General features: G+C 43.0%; 1 protein-coding gene and 2 pseudogenes across 3 annotated transcripts in view; 1 reads left to right on the top strand and 2 right to left on the bottom strand.

The window, feature by feature from the left end:
* Window positions 1–20,890, top strand: part of AP4S1 (adaptor related protein complex 4 subunit sigma 1) — a 44,098-nt gene that overhangs the window by 20,434 nt on the left and 2,774 nt on the right. Inside the window, exons 2-5 of the mRNA XM_080928164.1 lie at window positions 6,816–7,027; window positions 10,079–10,165; window positions 12,551–12,619; window positions 17,433–17,444. Of these exons, the coding sequence (XP_080784290.1) occupies window positions 6,890–7,027; window positions 10,079–10,165; window positions 12,551–12,619; window positions 17,433–17,444 (306 nt within the window). The 5' untranslated portion in view covers window positions 6,816–6,889. The remainder of the gene's footprint in view (window positions 1–6,815; window positions 7,028–10,078; window positions 10,166–12,550; window positions 12,620–17,432; window positions 17,445–20,890) is intronic.
* LOC308417140 (U6 snRNA-associated Sm-like protein LSm2) lies at window positions 2,427–2,718 on the bottom strand (annotated as a pseudogene). The gene has a single exon. The product of its transcript is annotated as a U6 snRNA-associated Sm-like protein LSm2 (transcript).
* On the bottom strand, window positions 10,697–11,270 carry LOC308414872 (large ribosomal subunit protein uL22-like; annotated as a pseudogene). Its single transcript has one exon. The product of its transcript is annotated as a large ribosomal subunit protein uL22-like (transcript).

Genomic DNA, 20,890 nt, shown 5'->3' on the forward strand with positions numbered 1-20,890 from the left:
AGCACTAGCTGCTTTTCCTGAAGAACTGGGTTCAATTCCCAGCACCCGCATGGGAACTCACAACTGTTTGTAGCTCCAATTCCAGGGGGCCTGGAACCTTCACAGACATTCACGCAAGCAATGCATGGAAAGGAAAGGGAAGGGGAGAAAAGGAAAGGAAAGACCAATGCACATAAAATAAACCTTTTTTAAAAAGAAAGATAAATACTGCAATTTTCCATATACGCAGAATCTTGATTGTGTGTGTGTGCATTCATGCACATGTATCACAGGGGTAGAAAGAGGACTGAGAAGGGAAAAGTCAATCCACAGGGTGAGGAGGGGACAGAAGATGGTAGTAGAATGTGTATGTGTTGAAAGCCGGAGAGCTTGTCTGGAGGAAGGACTCGACTAGCGAAAGTGTGGGGGAGGCACAGTGGCAAACAGGAAGTGCAAACAGGAAGTGCATTGGTGCTCGGGTGAGCTCATACCTGTTTCTTGCTCACTGGAAGTACTTTTCCTGTCTTAATCAACTGTTTCTATTACATTAAAAACAAATCACAATTAATTCTATGTGTCTGTATGCTAATCATTATTGTTGTTTGAGGTAAGGTCTCATTTAGTCCAGGCTAGACTTGAACTCCTAATTCTCCTACCTCAGCTTCTGAAGTGCTGAGACTGTAGGTGTGTGCTCTCACATTGGGCCCCAATTTATTTTAGTTACTCATTAAAAATAAAAATAAGGATGCTTGTTACAGGTATAAAAAATAAAATAACAAGGCTGGGTGGTGGCACACACCTTTAATCCCAGCTGGAGGGAAGTAGGGGCTGAGGGGTGGGATTTCTGTGAGTTCAAGGACAGACTGGTCTACTGAGGGAGTTCCAAGGCAGCCAGGACTGCTTCACCGAGAAAACCCTGTCTTAAAAAAACAATAAACAAGCAAACAAAGAAAGCAAGGCTGCTGGAAGGATGATAATTTTTTTGTTATTGTTACTGTTTTGACCCAAGGTCTCATGTGTCCCCAGCAGGCCTTGAACTCACCACGTCACTGAGGACAACTTTGAGCTTCTGATCCTCCTGCCCCCGCCTCCCAAGTGCTGGGATTCCCTCCCTAGTGTTGGGATTACAGGCATGCCCTGCCACACCCTGGCTACTGGCAATATTTTGTAAAGAGAATAAAATTTAACACCACAGCCTGTGTGATAGTTCCACCCACCAGAGAGTTCATCTCCCTGGACAAGGGGGTGAGTGAACACAGCCTCCCACTGGGCCCAGCTGTCATATTCCTGGGTATGACCTGTTCTAGATGGCATCCTGTTGTTTCTTCAGTGAATGAACACTGCATCCCCAGGCTTGCTACGCGGAGCCCAGCCTTTCATAGCACGATCTCGGAAGTGACTGAGGTACCCACCTGCCTGATAGGGCTTAGGAAGGAAGAGGTGCCCTGGGAGAAGACATGAAGCTTAGCACGTGCTCTCGGGATGAAGCTCAGAAGCAGAGTGTTTGCTTACCATGTGCAGGGCCTGGGGTTCAGTCCTTGCACTGTGGGTGTCAGGGAGCTAAAAACACAGGGACATAGTAATAATCGCCAGTCATAGAGTGAAGAGTTGTAGTAGATGAGACCCTTTGCCTCTGTAAGCAGCCGGCAACTGGGGATCAGATCCGGCAAACCAGAGCAACACTGCAGGCATGTGGCAAAGCCACAGCCTGAGAGCTTTGTCATCCAAAAACTCAAGCTTTTAGGTAATACAGTCTCTTAATCTCAAGTGGATAAAGTCCCCAGTAAAAAGTACTTTACTAGTGTCTAGCTTAATTTAGCAATTTCACCTAAGCTGCAGCTAAGTAGAGTCTTTGTGATGGTGTGTCTCAATGTCTGTCTGTCTGTCTGTCTGTCTGTCTGTCTGTCTCTCTCTCTCTCTCTCTCTCTCTCTCTGTGTGTGTGTGTGTGTGTGTGTGTGTGTGTGTGTGTGTGTGTGTGTGGTGGTGGTGGTGGTGGTGGTGGTGGTGGTGGTGGTGGTGGTGGTGATAGTGGTATGTCTCGGCCTCTAACTTGTCTGAAGTTCTGATGAGTCTTAGTGTCAGAACTGCTCATTTGCCAAAGGTAGAATCCAGCCTATTTCAGAAGGGCTGAGCTTATTGTAGAGGCCTTTTTTTCCTCCAGTTTGCATCATACGTTTTATTCCCTCTGCGGGGCACATCTTGACATCCCTCAAATGTATTGCATGTCACCGTGGAAGGACCTAGGATATTACTCAGATCTCCAGGGACAGTGAGGAAAAGGTACAGACCGGGAGCCAGTCCAGTACTGTTCTACAGTTCCTGGTTCTCTTACCCTCCCTCCTCTCATCCATTCAGTTAAAAAGAAAAAAACAATCATTAACAAACAACACACACTGTACTATTGGGCAGGGGTGTCCTTGTCCTTAGTTGGACATCAAGTTATTGGTCACCAGTGGGGAGGTGGGGGGGTGCCATCACTGCTTCTGCTGAAGGCTTCCTTCCTTGCTGCACCCTGTAGCGCTGTGTGGCCTCCTCACCTGCTGGCTGCACATAGGGGACAGCGGAGTCCCTGCTAAAACAGTTCTCCATTGATACCGTGTGAGGGTATTTCTCAGGGTCTGTAACACTGATGCCGGTTAGATTGATTTTGAGGTACTGGTCCACAGAGGGAGGCGTCCACAGATGCTCAGGTCATTCTTGAGTTCCACAAGGGACTTGAAAAAGGAGTAAAAGAGCATGGTGCTGGCGCCACGTGGGGTGGCCTGGACCAGGAAGGAAAGTGCCAGGGAATGTGGACCAGAGGCATGGGGAGAGCTGTAGTGCAAACCCAAGCTTGGAGCAGGACAAGATCACACAGGCACTAGGGAACCACAAAAATGTCAGCTGAATCAGGGAACAAAGAGCTAAAGGCCTATTATTATTATTATTATTATTATTATTATTATTATTATTATTAATCATCATCATTTTATTTAAATGTGTCTGTGTGAAAGAGAGATTGGGTGTTTTATTTGAAGACAGCTACAGTATACTTATAATTAATTAATTAAAAAATATTATTTACCTTTAACATCTATGAGATACAATGGGATGACAAGGGCACTTCACTTACTTTGTCGTTGGTTTTATTTATGCATGAATTTAATTTGTATGTTTTATTTTGTGTATATGATGTGTACATATGCATATGTATAGATGTATACATACATATAGTGTGTGTGTGTGTGTGTGTATTTGTGTATCACTTGTATGCCTGGTACCCTGAGAGGCCAGAGTGGGTGTCAGATCCCCGGAAACATGGTTATAAATGTCATGTGGGTGCTGCCAGTCCAACGTGGATACTCTAGAAATACAGTAAGTGTTCTTAACTGCTGAGCCATCTCTCCAGCCTATCATTCTGTCATTTTGGTTTATTGAGACAGTCTCACTGTACTCAGACTTGCTTTGGTTTTCTTGTCTCTGCCCACTTAGTACCGGGACTAGGACTCTAGGACTATGCCACCAGGCTTCATGCTTCTGTACTTTTGTGTTTTCAAACATCTAATCAAAGAAAGCATCAGGCAAATCTAAATTGGGAGCCTGGATTCATTGCTTTTTGCACTGCCATGATGAAATAGCCAACAAAGTCAATTTAAGAATAGAAGATTTATCTTGGCTCACAGTTTTTTGAGTCCAGTCTATCGTGGTAGGGAAGATGTGGTGGTGGCTTGTGGTTCTGGCTATGTGGAAGCTGCAGTCAAGAGTGGAATGCAGTGGTTGCTGAGGTCGCATCTCCTTCCTATTTGGCAGACTCGAGTTCATGGAAGCTGCCACCCACATATAGAGCAGGTCCTCCGAGCATTTAGCCTCAGCTAGGACTCCCTCTGAATGTAGTCAGGGTTGTTTCCATAGTAATTCTAAATCTCATCAAATTGGCCATTAAAATTAACACCACAGGGACTTTCTATTGGGCAGGTGGCCGTATCAAGATTATCAGCCATGAGTAACAGTGATTGGACGCCATAATGAGCGTTCCAGGTGGATACAAGAACAAAAGGAAGTCTAAGGGAAAATGGGTGAACCCCAAGGTGAGCCTGTAGTTAATCACCATGTGTCAGTCAGTACAGCTTTCTTTAAGATCTTTGGATTTTATGTTGGGGAGGTGGGTAGTGGTGGTGCACGCCTTTAATCCCAACACTTGGGAGGCAGAGGCAGGTGGATTTCTGAGTTCAAGGACAGCCTAGTCTACAGAGTGAGTTCCAGGACAGCCAGGACTACCAAGAGGATAAACAAGTTACTGGATTTGTAAATTATGAGGTATGTATATCTTTGGGTGTAGGAGCACTTACACGTGGTGGTTGTAAGCTGTCTGATGTGGGTCCTCCAAGAGCTGTGTGCATTCTAACTGTTAAGCTATCCCTCCAGCTACCTAGTACTGGTTTCTTAGTGTTTTAAAAATATGCCTTGATCATGTCTAACAATAACTTTGTGTTAGAAACAAAGAAAAAAGTGAAAGTAGTTCAGCAAGACAAGTCCATTTTACAAAAAAAGGATGTACCAGCACACAAACCAGTTAACACACTGAGACCAACATAGCTCCTGGGTTTTGTCTGTGATGTAGGTGATGACTGAGTCTCATCCCACTGGCAGGAGATCAGATTCACAGTCTGAGGTGCTTGGCTAATGGGTGCAGAAGATGAGGAAGACTCAGGAAATATGAGCCCTCGCAGGTTAACTACTTTAGATTAGGGGAAAAAGAGCTCCTCACCTGTGTGGCTTCTCTACAGCTCTAAAATTATGCCAAATTTCAAATGGTGATTAAAAAATTGTTAAGCCCAGTGTTTTCCTTGATTTTTTTTTTTTTTTTAGTTACTACAAAATGTAAATGAATGTGGTATTTTCCAGGGACCCCATAAACAAGATCTGTTCATGAAAGAAAGACCAGCTTTGGTCAGTTGTGTGGTCCTTGGCATTCATTATTTCAGAATCTCTACTGAGTGTAAGGGGGACGGACAGTTGTGAGGCTCAGTACAAATGGCCGAGAAACATCTGAGGAAGTGCTCCACATCCTTAGCTATCAGGGAAATGCAAATCAAAACAACCCTGAGATTCCACCTCACACCAGTCAGATTGGCCAAGATCCAAAACTCAGATGACAGCAGATGCTGGTGAGGCTGCGGAGAAAGAGGAACACTTCTCCACTGTTGGTGGGGTTGCAAGCTAATACAACCACTCTGGAAATCTGTCTGGCGATACCTCAGAAAATTGGATATAGTACTACCTGAAGACCCAGCTATTCCACTTCTGGGCATATACCCCAGAGACACTTTAATACACAACAAAGATATATGCACCACAATGTTCATAGCGGCTCTATTTATAATAGCCAGAAGCTGGAAGGAACCCAGATGTCCTTCAGAAGATGAATGGATACAAAAATTGTGGTACATATACACAATGGAATACTACTCAGCCACCAGAAACAATGACTTAACCAAATTCTTAAGAAAATGGCTGCATCTAGAGAATATCATCCTGAGTGAGATAACGCAGTCACAAAAGAACAGACATAATATGCAGTCACTGATAGTGGGATGCTAACCCCAGAGGCTTGCACTCCCCCAGAAACAACTCACAGACTGTATGAAGTCCAAGAAATAAAGAAAACAAAAAAATATATATATATTTACAAAACAAGAAGACTTTGACTATTTCCATGTTGCATTTTGTTTTGCATGTACTTTACACTTATTGTAACTATTAGGTTTTCAATGCATACTGTCAAGCCCTTGAAAAAAATCAAGTACTGACTAAAAAATATATTCACATGGTTTTATGTAAAAATTATTTTAATGTCTGAAAAAACAGTACTGACAAAAATGTATAATTTTAAGCAAAAAAATGTTTAAAATCTTTACATTTATGTTTGTTTTGTAAAATAAAGTCGTTAAAAAAAAAAGAAAATATCTTCAATAAATCATGCTGATTAAGCTTGAAAAAAAAAAGAAATAGAACCTCAATCACAAGCCCCTGACTGACGGTGAGTTAGGGAGTCGCAGCCTCTGGCCCAGTGTGATGCAGACTTCTGTAGTCCTCACACTCCTGTGTCCTCACTCTGGGGTGAGGGGATGACTTCAGGCTTCAGAGCATAGTCAAAGGAGCTTGGCAACATTCGCTACTACTTGTTCTACTGAGAGAAGAAGCACTTTAGATCTTCTCCACTGCCAGTAATAAAGCTCAGGTTCCTTAGCCTGACCTCTGGTTTGTTTTTTGAGAGTTTCTCACTGTTAGTCCGGAGTGGCCTTAGACATGTGGCAGTTTTCCTGCCTCAGCCTCCTGCACACAACATCCAGCTCCATCGCGGAACTACTAAAGCTCTTTCTATCCTCTGAGAGCCACTGAGAGAATAGGTCATCCTTCAAGATACTGCTACTGTGCCCCTTCCCTGGGATGTCCTTCCTAACCTTTCTGTGATGGTTCCTCTGTGGGCCCTTGAAGTTGCACCCATCACAGTTATGATTTATCAGTTTGTACTTCTGTTATTGACTTCTCAGTCTAGCATCTTTTTTCTGTATATAAAAACAATGATGATCGCGTCTTCGTGTCCTTCTTGTTCTGGTGCTTGGCATACTTGGAACTTAGTGAACAGGTTGGCTGGGCAGGAATAGGACTGGGTACGTTTTGTGGTAACTGATGAAAATTGTGTTTGGCTCTTATTTCTTTAAACCTCGTTTCATTCTTAGAAATGAGCTGAGTGTGTCCAATATTTTCTTTACTTCTGGCTCATGTATAAAACAGACCCAATGTGAATGTGAGAAATGTAATCTTGCCTTTCGGTTGTTTGTTTATCCCCCAGGTTCTGGCTACAGTCATCCCTTGCCATAGCTTTTAAATGATATTTGGGAAGAAACTGGCCGAAGGTGAAAAAAAATGATAAAGTTTTTCCTTATGGTGAATAAACAGGGGCAGACCCGACTGTCCAAGTACTATGAGCACGTAGACATTAATAGACGTGCGCTTCTGGAAACCGAGGTCAGCAAGAGCTGCCTGTCTCGATCCAGTGAACAAGTAAGTGCCTGCTGCTCTTTGCTCCCCACGCAGACAACTCTGCCTTCACTGGTTCACTGTTGCCATCTCAAGAGCCAGTATTTTCTCTGAACTCTATTCCATCAAGGGCTGGTGGGAAAGAAAGATGAAAGAGAACAGCAGATGAAGTGTGGCTATTACCATCTGTAAGAGAACAGGAGGCAAGTCTTGGGTTTTATTTAGGTTATCTCAGTATATCATAGAAATAGCTATTATATTTACTCTTGCTTGAAGACATAATCTGTTTTTTTGTTTGCTTGTTTGGGTTTTTTGTTTGTTTTTTGGTTTTTGGTTTTTTTTTTTTTTTTTTTCATATAAATCCAGCCCTTGGAATTCTCAGCACTGTCTGTAGCTAGTGGTTTTCTGTAAGCCAAACGTGAAGGTCAGATGACTATCAGGGCAGCGCCAGTCAAGACCCATGTGGTGCTAGAGGATATTAGTAATGCGGGTTCCATGCGCATAGTAATTCTTTTCTGCTTGCCCTCTCTCACAGCTGTAAAAGCAAATTTTGTTTTCCTGAATTAATTGTCATCTCAAAAGCTTTACTGCCTCTGTCTGCTAAGCTAAGCCTAGTCTTGGAAGCCTCTGTTCAATCTTATCTAGGCCTAGAATGTTTTCAGCCTCTGAGACTTACTGCTGAATAAGCTCACCCTTTCTTGTTCTTTCTGAACACTGGCTGGCTGCTTCAACTCAGCTGTTCTGACTCAAATCCTCTCCAAGATGACTGGTTTAATCTGGCTTCTCTCTGGCCTCAAAGTAACTCAGGGACTCTGGAAATCCGTTCTAATCTTCTGGTTTCTTCCCACTCTCTGGCTCATTCTGTCTTCACCTGTGTCTAGCTTGTTCTTTCTGTACAACCTGTCTCTGTACAACTGTCCCAGTAAAACTGCCTCCTTTCTCCTCTGCACTATGGACATATCCTATTCTGTCAAATCTTTCTCTGATTTGTCACCTTGTCTGCCACTCAATTAGACATCACTTTTAAATAGGGGTGCTTCCTTCTACAAACTACTTTTACCTTTATTGTTTGGGATTAAAGCCAGGTCTGTATTCCAGGCAGAGAGATTAAAGGTGTGTGCTAAGGGCTGAGCCACACAACTAGAAACAGATTCTTTTTTCAGTAAATATACAGTGTTATTAAATATTCTACAACATACAATCAATATAATGCCAGATCTAGTTATTTAAAAACAAACTTGGTTTGAACTTGCTATTTATTATGTAGATAAAGGAGATGGAAGTGAACAGATCATATAAAATAACAAATCTATTACTCTTGCCAGAACCCCGAGGCCAAATATGCTCACTAGCATAATAAAGAATGGCTTTGTGGTGCTGGAGTTTGAGCCCGAGGCCTTCTGTGTGCTTAGTAGGCACTTGTGCTCTGCCACCCTGTTGCACTTGTAGCCATCTTTAAAGACTGAATCCATTCTTTCAAAGAATTTGGAAAATTATTTAACCTGAGTCCTAACTGTCAGCTCCGTTAAGAGAGCACTGGACAGCTGTTGCAAAATCAGAATCACTCTTTTTATTTTTCTCATTCTCCATCTCACTGCCCTGGAGAGGGTGTCATACCAAGTCGCATCAACACTCAGAAGTTGCATGTTGACTTGAAAGTCGGTTTTCCAGTCGCAATCTCTCCTGGCTCCTCTTTGATTACTACTGTGGCCTGCTGTGAGCACAGGCTGCCCAGTGGCATCAGATGGAAACAGGAACTATGAAAGAACTGTGTTTGTCACCACATGTGAGAAACACACTGAGAGATATGCCTGTTGGAGCCTTCAACCATCTACAAGCCTGCCATAATTTAAACAGAATTTTTATCAGTTTACCCTTTGGAGTAAAGATACTGGTAGAGTTTTGTTATGTCAGAAACCCTTGTGAGACTGAAAACTGTTACTTAAGCCAATCATGGTGATTCCCAACCCCAACAAGACTGTATAAAAAATCCACACAACCCAATTATTATATTTATAAGCTATATGCCTAGATTGGGAAGATTTAGTACATGACCCCTCTCGAGGAAGCAGAATTAACATCAAAATACAAACAGCATCAAGGCAACTCACAACATATTTGCTTTTTAAATTTAAGGCAGTCCATATTCTGAATCCTGGGCTGTCTCAGCCTTGGATTAAAGACATGATCCACCATGCTTGGCTCTATTCTAATTTAAATTAAACCCTGAAAATTCCTCCATGGCATATAGAGTACCAAGAACCCTCCCCATGAAGGGATTTACATTGGGTGTCCAAGAACAAAGTTACACTATGTGTTCAGCCTTACATCTCTTGCCTCTGCCCTGTGTACAGATGCTGAAGGAGACAGATGAATGAGAAAGGAGTGTTCTGTCTTCAGGCCAGTAGTGTAAGCTAGTTATTAATTCATAAGAAGCAGTGTTTACAGTGGAAACTCTTGTCTAGCATATGCTGCACAAAGTCCACTATTACATAATTTATAAAATAATCCACACATCCTGGAAAGAGAGGTTACATATAGGTTGATGATGGGTGGATGATAGATAGATAGATAGATAGATAGATAGATAGATAGATAGATAGGTAGACAGACAGACAGACACAGACAGAAAGACACACACACAGACAGACAGACAAGACTTCTTGTGCTGGTTCCCCCATGAATATTAAATAGTACAGAACTGAGCAGATCTAGTTGCTTCCCTAGAATTCATGGGAAGCTAGAACGAAGCTGGTCAGCTTGCTTGTGCTTTCAATCTCTAACCATGCATTAGCTGTGCTTGCTGAGTTCCACAGGGAGCCAAGAGAAGGAAAGGCAGAAGGGGACCCAAGCAATCACTCTCTTTTCAAGTCTTTTTTTCCAGTTTACTTTTCCTCCCGGTGATGCTTCTAGTAGCACACTGGATGTTGTCAGAAACTCTTAAAGGCTGTTTAACATTTTAATGTTTAACAATTTAAATTTCTAGGTACTCAAAATCATAACCTAGGAATTCAGCATGCTGTTTGAAGATACCTCTGTCAACCAGACACTAACATCTAACTATCTTTCACCTAGTGCTCGTTCGTTGAATACAAGGATTTTAAACTGATCTACCGACAATACGCAGCTCTCTTTGTAGTGGTTGGAGTTAATGACACAGAGGTAAGATGCTAACTTTTATTCTCGTCAAGTTGGAGTTTCTTTCGTAAGAGTTAGTAAGCCTGTTCCAGAGACCTGAACTCTCAGCAGAGCTGAGAGAACGGCATGGAAAGAGAAAGAACTCCAGGTGCTCACTGGTCCAGATGAACAGGTGACAGTTAGAGGGGCCAAAAATTACAAAGTGCTTTCCTTTTTATGTGTGTGGTTTGTTGTTGGTTTTGGTTTGTCTCATGTGTCTGAGTTTTTTTTATTTTGTTATTATTTGTTTATTTAGAGTCAGTCTCACTGTGTAGCCTTGGATGACCTAGAATCTTACAAAGACCAGACTGCCTCGAACTCATAGAGATCTGGCTGGCTACGCCTCCTGAGTGATGGGATTAAAGGCCTATACCACCATTCTCAACCATTTTATTACATTTTATTTATTTGTGCCACAGAATACATGTGGGGGTCAGAGGATAACTTGCAAGAATTGATTCTCTTTTTTTTTTTTTTTTTTTTTTTTACTTTAACTCCATTTATTTTATGCTGAATTTATTCCCGTGCCATGAGCTTTTGCTTCTTCAGTTTCTTCTGGGGTATCTTTTTCTTCTGTGCAACCTCCTCTTCTGGCTTTGGAACGATCTGTTCCTTCTCAGTGAGGATGTCTCACTGTGGCAGGGGGAGCTCATGTATGGGTTAATTCGGCATGAGCTCTGTAGGTTCGCCGGCGCATCTTAGGTGCCTTGTTCACCTGGATGTGTTCAGTGACTAGAGAATCTACATCTAAACCCTTAAGTTCAGTATCACTCTCTGCATTCTTAAGCATGTGCAGCAAAAACTCAGCACTCGTTTTTGGCCACCGTCCCTGTGTCCAGCCCCACTGTTTGGCCTGGACGCACCTACCAACGCCACCATTGTAACGCCGGAATGGCACACATTGCTTCTTTAAAGTGACATCCTTCAGATACTTGGTGGCTTTACGGATATGCATACCCTTGATTGCCTGGGCAGTTTCCCGGGTGTTCTTAAAATGAACACGAAGGTTTGAACCTCTGGATTTGCATGATTTTGTGGGGTTTTCTGGGTCAAGGGAGTAGCGAACCATCTTTACAGGTCACCTCTGGCCGCTTACAGGAAGAGCTGATTCTCTTTTTTTATTACGTGTATTCTGGGGAGCAAAGTCAGGTCATCAGGCTTGGTGACAAGTACCTTTACCCACTGAGCCATCTTGTTTGCCCTCTTTGTGTGAGGGGTTCTCTTGTTGTTTGTTTTTGTTTTTTGTTTGTTTGTTTTGTTGTGACAACCTCTTGCTGTGCTCCCCAGGCTGGTGTCACACCTGGAGGCTCAGTCTTCTCAGCTCAGCCTCGAGTTGCTGGGACTAGTATGTTCCACCAAACCTAACAAGGATTGCTTCCTTATCGTCAGCCATACTGATGCCCTCCTTTTGTCCTCTTACACAATGGGGCAGCTTACACTGGAGCCTGTAAATCATAATTTAAATTTGGGCTAGGACTTGGGATTCATTGAATTAAGTACTTGTCATATAAACATGAAAACCTACACCCTACATAGAACCCAGGCAGGTATGGAGGCCAACCTGTAAGGTTAGCAGTCATGAGACAGAGATGGCATTCTGGAGGTTAACTGATCCTACCTTAATAAATAAAGTGTAGAATAATTGAGGAAGACATCAGAAGTTAACTTTGGTCCTTTATGTGTACACACAGATGTATATGCTCATGTGCACACTCTACACATGTGGGAAAAGACATGACTGCCGTGTCAGAAATCACAGCAAGATCTAAGCGTGGCTGTGCTGGGCTTACATCTCCTCAGCTGTGGTCCACCATTGAGTCCAGGGGAAAGGGCCTCATTTGTAAGAAACTCTGAAGTCTCAGTGGACTGCTATCCATGAATCGCTTTGAAGTAATTTCTCCATCCTCACAGATATAAAGTAACAACCATAAAGAATCTGCGAGTTGCTTTCAGAGGTTGATTAAGGTCAGGAGTGGAGCTCTTAGTTCTAATCTATGCTCTGAAATTTCAGTTTGTCCAGATTTATCATGGACTGAAAAAGTCTGAGTGGTTAATATTTTTCTATTTCCTTCATTAATCAGCATTTGTACTCACATTTCTTCTCTCTTCCTTTCTTTTCTATTTTAAGACAGTGTCTCATGTAGACCAGGCTGCTGAGATTACAGGCATGTATCACCGTACCTGGTTTATATGGTGCTGGGGAGTAAGCCCAAGGCCTCATGCATTAGGCAGTGTCTTACACAAGGACCCTACCAACTGAGCTACATCTCAGCCGCAGCACTGTCGTTACAGGAGCAACTGGGATGCTGCTCTGAAACCTTGGAAAACACTGGGCATGATAAAATTAATTACACCTTTCTTTTATTTTAGAATGAGATGGCTATCTATGAATTCATACATAATTTTGTGGAAGTTTTAGATGAGTACTTCAGCAGAGTGGTAAGTCTTAACTCACTTTTCTAGAAATCGAGTTATTTGGGGGTATGTTAATATTATGTGATAATAAAATTAACATGTAAAAGCTAAAATAAATGTTGTTGTATTACCATCCCTTCTTGCTGATCACAGGTTTTACAGACCTATGTGTGCATTAGATCTTCATTTTAGTTTATATTTTAGTAATTATTTTTAATTATATTAACTATATTTTAGTTTACTTCATTGTTGTAGTAAACACTAAGCAACTTGGGGAGCTTACAACTCTCAGGTTGCAATGCTAAGGGAAGCCAGGACAAGAACTGAGAGCAGGATCCCTGAGGCAGGAAGTGAAGCAGAGGCCGTGGAGGAATGTGGGGACTGGCTTGCTCCCTGTGACTTGCTCAGCCTGCCTTTTTATACAACTCAGGACCACCTGCCCAAGGATGGCAGGCATGTACATACACACTCTTGAGAGTGTGTGCGAGCACACACAAGCGCATGCACACGTGTGGGTGGACTGCTATTTCTACACTAATCATCAATCAAGAAAATGCAATAAAGGATTGCAGAAAATGGATGCATTTTCTCAATTGTAGTTCTTTTTCCTAAACAATTTTGGCTTGTGTCAAGTTGACAAAACATAAGCAGCATAAAGTAACTCTCAGAAGGCTGAGTCCCTCTGAGCACTTCACTGTCTGGACATTTTCCCTCTACCTGCTGTTTTTACATTCCTTTGTCTTTCTTTCCTAAGAGAACCCTTTTTACCTAAAGAATCATTTCCAGCCAGATGGTGGTGGCACATGCCTTGAATCCCAGCACTTGGGAAGAAAAGGCAAGTGAATCTCTGAGTTCAAGGCCAGCTTGGTCCACAGAGTGAGTTTTAGGACAGCCAGGGATACATAGAGAAACCCTGTCTTGAATAAAACAAAAAACAATGAAAATCATTTCTAAGCCTGTCATGGTGGCACACATCTGTGTAACCTGCACTGAGGAGGTGGGACATAAGGATCAGGTTATCATTGATCACGTAGCATGTTCAAGATCAGCCTATCCAAGAAGACTCTCACGAGGAAAAATGGTCGGGGCATGACACTAGAGAGATGGCTCAGCGGTTAAGACATGGGTTCTGGTTCCCAGCACACACACAGAGGCAACACAGTTATTCATAACTCCGTTCCAGAGGATCTGATGCCCTATTCTTCATGGATACCAGGTACACATGTAGTACAGATGAGTTATACCACAGACATGCATGCAGACAAAACACCTGTGACATGTAAGCTAAAATAGAAGGAGAATCATTTCTATCTAAACTTTTGATTTATTGGTCAAAAGTCAATTTCCCTATTTAATATATATACTCATGTCTTAATATTTACAATCTTACAGCTATCATCACTGTCCATTCCAGAAAGTCATATCACATGACAGATAAACGTAATCATAACTCTCAACCTGCTCTAGGCCCTAGGTAGCCACGGATCTGTTCTAGAGTCTGGCCTGCTCTAGATTCATCATTGGAATGGAATTTTATGAGTTGCCTTGGTCATGGTATCTTTTCAGAGCAATGGAGACCCTAACTGAGACAATGATTTTCCTGTTGCTTATGTTCTAGTGTTGTGTTTAGAAAGCCTTTAAATCCACCCCCTTGTTTTCTTTCAAGTGTTTTATGATTTCTAAATTTGTCTCTGATTTTTAGGTAATTTTTTCTATGTTGTAAATTATAGATCCTCTTGATTCATTTTGTTTGTATTTTAATTTGGAGAGATATATGACTCCACGCTAGCCTTGAACTCACAATCCTTCTGTGTCTGCTTCCCAAAGGCTAGAATTATAAGCAGGCAGCATCTTATTTTTGTGTATGTTGATATCTATTTATCTCAGAAGCAATTGTTGAAATAACTGTCCTCCCCACCCATGACTGTTTTAGCTTCTTACTCTGAAGCAACTGCTCATCAGAAAGGACTGAGCTAGGCATGGTGGTACATGTGTGAGGTTCAGGCAGGAAGGCATTCTGGGTCATCAGCTGCGTAGTAAGTTCAAGGCCAGCTTGGGATGCAGGAGACCTCTTCTCAGCAAACAAAACAACAATTTTAATTAAGTCAAATGCAAAAGCGTGTTGCTGGTCTCGTTTCTATTCCATTGAGCATAGGGTTGCTAGTATCATCCTGTCCTGACTAATATAGCTCTACAGTAAGTTGGAAATGAAGCCATTATATTAACCTGCAGAAAGGCATGGCGCTGGAGAAGGAGCCAAGAGCTCTACATCTTGATCTAAAGGCAGCCCAAGAAGAGACTGTCTTTTATAGGCCACCAGGAGGAGGGACTAGATCACACTGGCCAGACTTGACCATATATATGAAACCTCAAAGTCCTGCCTTCACAGTGACACACTTCCTCCAACAAGAACACACCTCCTCCAATAAGGCCATACTTTCTAATAGTGCCACTTCCCATGGGCAAGCATATTCAAACCACCATGCCAGGTATCCTTGAACTTCAGATTTCCTCCTGCCTCTACCTCCCTAGTTCTGGGTTATAGATGAGTACTGCCACACCCAGTTGGCACAGTACTGAAATCTTTGTGCTTACTGAGCAAGCACTTTCCCACCCTAGGCTGGACATGCTAGGAGAGAGGAGAGGAGCCTTAAACCTATGTCTGTGTTGACTGTATAGACAGAATCATAGGTAAGCAATGTCTATAACCCTTTCCCAATGCTAGAAATACTGCGAGCCTACCAGCTTCCACTGTGGTCAGCTCTGAGCATGTACAGTGCATTTAGTGTGACTTGGAAATTAAAACGTTATTGGATTGTAGTGAGTTTCCATGCAAATTCATATTGGGCTGGTGGAGGCCATTATCAGCATAGCTCTGGTGCCTGCTCCTCCAGGAGATCCGTCTCATGTTAGAATAGACTGGATTCATGCCAGGGTCTGTGATACCCCAGGTAACCTCTTTCAAGTGACACTCACCCAGAAAGAATATAATTTCCAAAATGTCTTAAAGCAGGGAGGACCAAAAAGGAGGCTCAGACACTGTTACTGCAAGGTTAAGCTATTGCTATATCCAGTCACTAAAAATAAACAGCACGTGTGGAATTATAACTGTAATTTTAGGGAGAGAACCAGTGACTGCATGAACCACAGAAGTGAAGAGTCAGATTTAACTTAGTCCAGGTGACAGTGCAGGGCTTGTGCACCAGGGGTGACCCCGTCAGGATCTAACCAGAGCAGAGGGACAGGAAGAAGGAAGAGCATGGGGAGGAGCAAGGCCCCAGCCCTCATGGAGGGTGCCTTGTCAGCTAAGATTTATTTTTAGCTTTGTGAGTTTTGAGCATTCTTTCTGGGATATTTTTATCTGAGAGAGTTTCAGCAGCTTAAATTTGTAATTCATTTCATGCTGTTGCACCAAGAAAAGCATCTCTGTGTCATACTTTCAAAAACAAAAGCCAAACTGGTTAGTCTCTGGAGGTTCCCAGTGAGCATTGCCGCTGTGGAGAGAGAACCCGGGCTTCCTCTCCCTCCCTATCACATATGATCTCATTTCCATTTCCTGTTCCCTCTGCACGACTATTTTATTGACAAAAAAAAAAAAAAAAAAAAATCAGAACAGAGAAGCAGGAAAACAAAGAGGATAGGTTCGTGCATTATCCACTTGTTAAGACTCAGATTGTATGCCCCCAGAGTGGCGCCTAATGCGCTCTCTGTGGGAGTGATCTAAGCAGAAGGTAACAAAGACCCTTACCGGGAACAGTGATCTGAGCTGTGCATGTGAGAGAGTTCTAGCCCTTCAGCTCACGTTTACTGTGAATCTCAAAGGAATACTTTCAAAGTGGATGAAAGACTGTCAGCTCGCTCATCATATAGGGACATCTGTATGAGGTACACGCCCACCTGTCACTTTGAAACTGGACATCTCTATATACATCTGTCTATAGGATAATACTGACAATTCTGGGAGATGAGTTCCAGGCCCCATCACAGCCCTGTGGGTACCAAATCCCTATAAGCTTAAGTCCCTTACATCCAGTGGTTGGTTGGAGTCAGCTTATAGCTGACACATACTCCCATAAACTCTAACTCATCTAAGTTACCTTTAGCACCTAGCACATGAGCAGTTGTTACTCCTAAGAAATCATGGCAGAGTAAAAGGTGTCTATGTTCAGTACAAGTAGTTTGTTCCAAGTATTTCACAGAGCGCTTAGTTAAATTCATGGATATGGAATTCATGAATACAAAGGAATGATTACATACCATGTTTCAATTTTATTTATTTTTGTGGAATGGAGATCAACCCCGAGCTACATCTCCCCGTGTGCATAGTGCATAGCAGTTAGGTGACCTGTATCCTAGTTTACCACCGCTTGCTAGGAATTAGACATCTACACCATCGTTTGGTGATGGCTGTAATTTACTGACCTGATCCCCCCTTGATAGTTTCTTGGTCATTCTCAGTAGTTGGCTGTTGGAGTAGCTCCACTTTGGCTGTCCTGTCAACATCCCCTCGCTGTCCCTCGGGTAAGCTCTGGAATTAAATCAGCGGGTGCAAGGAGAAGGCATATCCCGAGGCTTCTGACACTGTATCACCCCATACTCTTGTTTGCTTTTGCTTTTGTCTGGTGTTTTGAGACAGGGTCTTACTCTGTGAGCCCAGGCAGGCCTGAGTTGGGGGCAGTCAAACTTTTTGTCTTCACCTTTTTTTCTATCTCAGTTCCCAGCTCTTCCCACTCTGGGCTCCAGAGGTGTAGGAGCCACACTAGCTGCTTCCAGGCTGGGAGTGCTGTCTGCGGTCATCTTCTCACCACATATTTTGTGTTCTTGTTTTCTTTTTCAGAGTGAGCTGGATGTATCCTTTCTCTGTACATTTTCCCTTGGTGTGTGGCAAAAGCACATGTAGGATGTATCAGGTGTTATCACAGTGGAGGACGACTCGGCAGAATCTGGGACACTAATCTGCAACTGCCAGGCCAGTGCCACAGCCAGTGTGCCTCAGAACCTCCCTCCCTCCCCTTCAGAGGTGGTGCTTTGTAAGATTCCTTTTTCTTTCTTTCCAAAGCACTGAGGTGGTGGTATTTCAAAATAGCTGTTATCTGGGGCTGGAGAGATGGCTCAGTGGTTAAGAGCACCGGCTGCTCTTCCAGAGGTCCTGGTTCGATTCCCAGACCCGCATGGCTGCTCACAACCATCTGTAACTCTAGTTTCCAGAGTTTCTGACACTCTCACACAGACATACATGCAGGCAAAACACCAATACACATAAAAATAAGATTTTAAAATGTGTGCCCCACAGATGAAGTGCTTGGTTTTCTCAGAAAGACTGAACTTTCAGGCCTCTAGGATAAATTCCCAGAAAGCTACTCATGAACAGAAGGAGGCATTCTGGGAGATGAGCTGGAGGGCTAAAGACCTTTCCTGGCTTATGTCATTTCCTTTAAAGTTGAAAAAGTTCTTTCTCTTTTACATCTAAACTGTCTGTGTGTGCTGGATGCAGCCCAGTGGTAAACACCTCAGAGCATGTGCTTAGCCCTGGATTCAGACCCCCCTCCTTATAACAGAAATACACCAGGCTCCCAGATGGAGGCCAGCACTCCCTGGGCTTTTGTAAGTCTCCAGACGGATAATATGTTCACTTCTAAGATTATCTGCCTGCTTTGAAGCCAGAGAGAAAGCTCAGTGGTTCAAAGTGCAAACTGCTCCTAAGAGGACCTGGGCTTGACTCTGAACACCTAGGTCAAGCAGCTCACAACTGCCGGTCCCTGCAGTTCTAGGGGTTTCAGGACCTTCTTCTGGACCCTGGATACAGAGAGTGCACATAAATGCACTTCAGACTAGACAAGGGGAACACACCTTTGATCTCAACACTCAGGTAGATCTCTGTAAGTTCGAGGCCAGCCAGGTCTACACAGTGAATTCTAGGCCAGCCATTGCTACTCAGTGAGACACAGTATCTCAAAAAATCTAAATAAATAAATAAATAAATAAATAAAATAAACCCACTCATGCAAACAAACATAAGATAAAAGATAAAAATTTTATTAAAATATGCCTATTATTTGAAAGTAATAAAGACAGCTTTTGAGAACATTCAATATTAAATCTAAAATAATTACTATTAATTTATGCATAATATTAACAGATAACATATATGAGTATAACATGAAGTTTATACATGCATGTATTTATGTGAAGCCACTGCTCGAATCAGTATATCTGTGTCAGCACAGTCTTGTGGAGAAACAGCCATCATAAAATCATTGGAGAACTTTTAAAATCAAGCAGAAAGGTGATTGCCCCCTAGTGGTGAATGACCCAAGCCTATGATCCTTTTGGTCTGAGAGCCAAGATTAGGCTGTGCATGTGACAGTCTTTTTTTTTTTTTTTTTTTTTTTTTTTTTTTTAAATTAATTAATTTAATTACCATGTGGAGGTGTTCTGTGTGTACCTGTATATGCCTGGTGCCCTTGAGGCCAGAAGAGGGCATCAGATCCCTCAGAACTAGAGTTAGAAATGGTTGTGAGCCACCAGGTGGGTGCTGGAAATTGAACCCAGGTCTACTGGAAGAGTAGCCAGTCCTCTTAACCACTGAGCCATCTCTTCCGCCCCATGGCATTTTATCTTAACTAAGCCATTTAAAGCAATTCGGAATAAATCTGCTTCTAACTGGACAGGAGATCAAAAAAGCTTTTTAAAAATATATTTGAAAGTCACTAGGAAAACAACACGAGCTAGCAGATACTTCTGGAGTTCAAACACTCAAGATCCACTTTGGCCTTGCCACTCACCACCCATGGTGTTGAGCAGGACACACTTGTTTCAGAGGGTAATCAGATCAGAGAAGCTTGAGCGCTCTCTCAGCCTGGCCTGGGGTCCTGCTGGGGCTCCAGGGAAGGAACTGAATAACCTGCCATCTGAAGAAGGGCTTCTTCCAGGCCCAGCTATCCGAGACTGGCCTCAAAGCAGCCATGTATGCACTAAAGTTGTTGCCACATTTGAAACCTGTTTCTCACAATCCCCAGGGTCCTAAGTCTTTGAGAAAGCCTTTCTGTTCTTCTCACACAGAGCTGGTATGAGTCTGGGTGTGGCAACAGGAGAGGGGTGTTAGAGCCCCGGCAAGCCCTCCAGAAGCCCCCTTCCTGTCTATGCTGTTTAAGGCTGAGGTTCCCTGCTCTGAGCTTTGAGAAATAAAGCAGGCCATTTACATTTCTCCTCAGTACGCACTACTGTTCTACTTCCTGCTGAGACTTACAAAACCAGACAGATGGGATTTAAACAGAAATGACCCATGCACAAGAAATCAGTTCAGGAATTCTGGCTTCATTCCAGTATGTGGAACCCCCTTGGCGTCCAGTGAGCAAACTGTCCCCTTGAGACTGAGCACCACAGTGACCAAGTCACCCCTATGGAGAATAAGTGTCTCACAGCATCCTCCCACACTGTGAGTCACCACTTCCAGCTCTACCTTCTCTGACCTCCAAGGCACCATATCCTTCAGCTTCCATCTTGCAAACCCCTCTGTCTTACCCAACTCACTTGTCCCTTGTGGTTTGGTTATTTTAGTCAAAAGTAGTAACAAGTTACAAGAAGCAGCAGGAGTTAGGGCTCATTTGTCCTAGTGCTGAGCCTGGGGTGTGGGTCATTGGGAGAGCACTAGCCTAGCATTCTTAAAGCTCTGGTTCAATTCCAGGAAAACATGCTAGAAAGAAATACAGACAAGCCACAGCTTACATTCATAGTTTTAAAAAGTTTTTTTAGATTTATTTTGTGTTTGGATGTATTTCTATGGGTCACATCCATGTCTTAACACCCAGAGGAGTTCAGAAGAGGGTGCCACATCTGGACCTAGAGTTGTGGATGGTTGTGAACTGCTGTGTGGGTGTCCTTAACTGTTGAGCCATCCCTCCAGCTCCCTAGCAAAGCCACTTTGGCATCTAGGCCAGGCTGTGCCTTGCAGTTGTTCTGAAATTCCTTGGACCCTGGCTTGTTCCATTTTCTCACTAAAGATGATGAACCCATCATATTCATATTTAAAATCCTGTAGGCCTGAGTATGGTTTGAAGGCACAGGGAGGAGGGTCAGGAGTTCACAGCCATCTTCAACCATAACAAGGCCAAGGCCAGTCAGACTACCTAAGATCCTGGCTCAAGGATAATAAAACAGAGCATATACGGAGCGTGTTTTAGGAGCTGGAGATCAGCTCCTTGTGTAGGTCACAGCTAGTGTTCCATTACAGTTTGCCTTCCATAGAAATCCATACGCTTTTGGGTTTCCATGTTGAGAAGCAGGATTTAGTGA

This window comes from Micromys minutus (genome assembly GCF_963924665.1).
Source record: "Micromys minutus genome assembly, chromosome: 1".
Classification (NCBI taxonomy): Eukaryota; Metazoa; Chordata; class Mammalia; order Rodentia; family Muridae; genus Micromys; species Micromys minutus.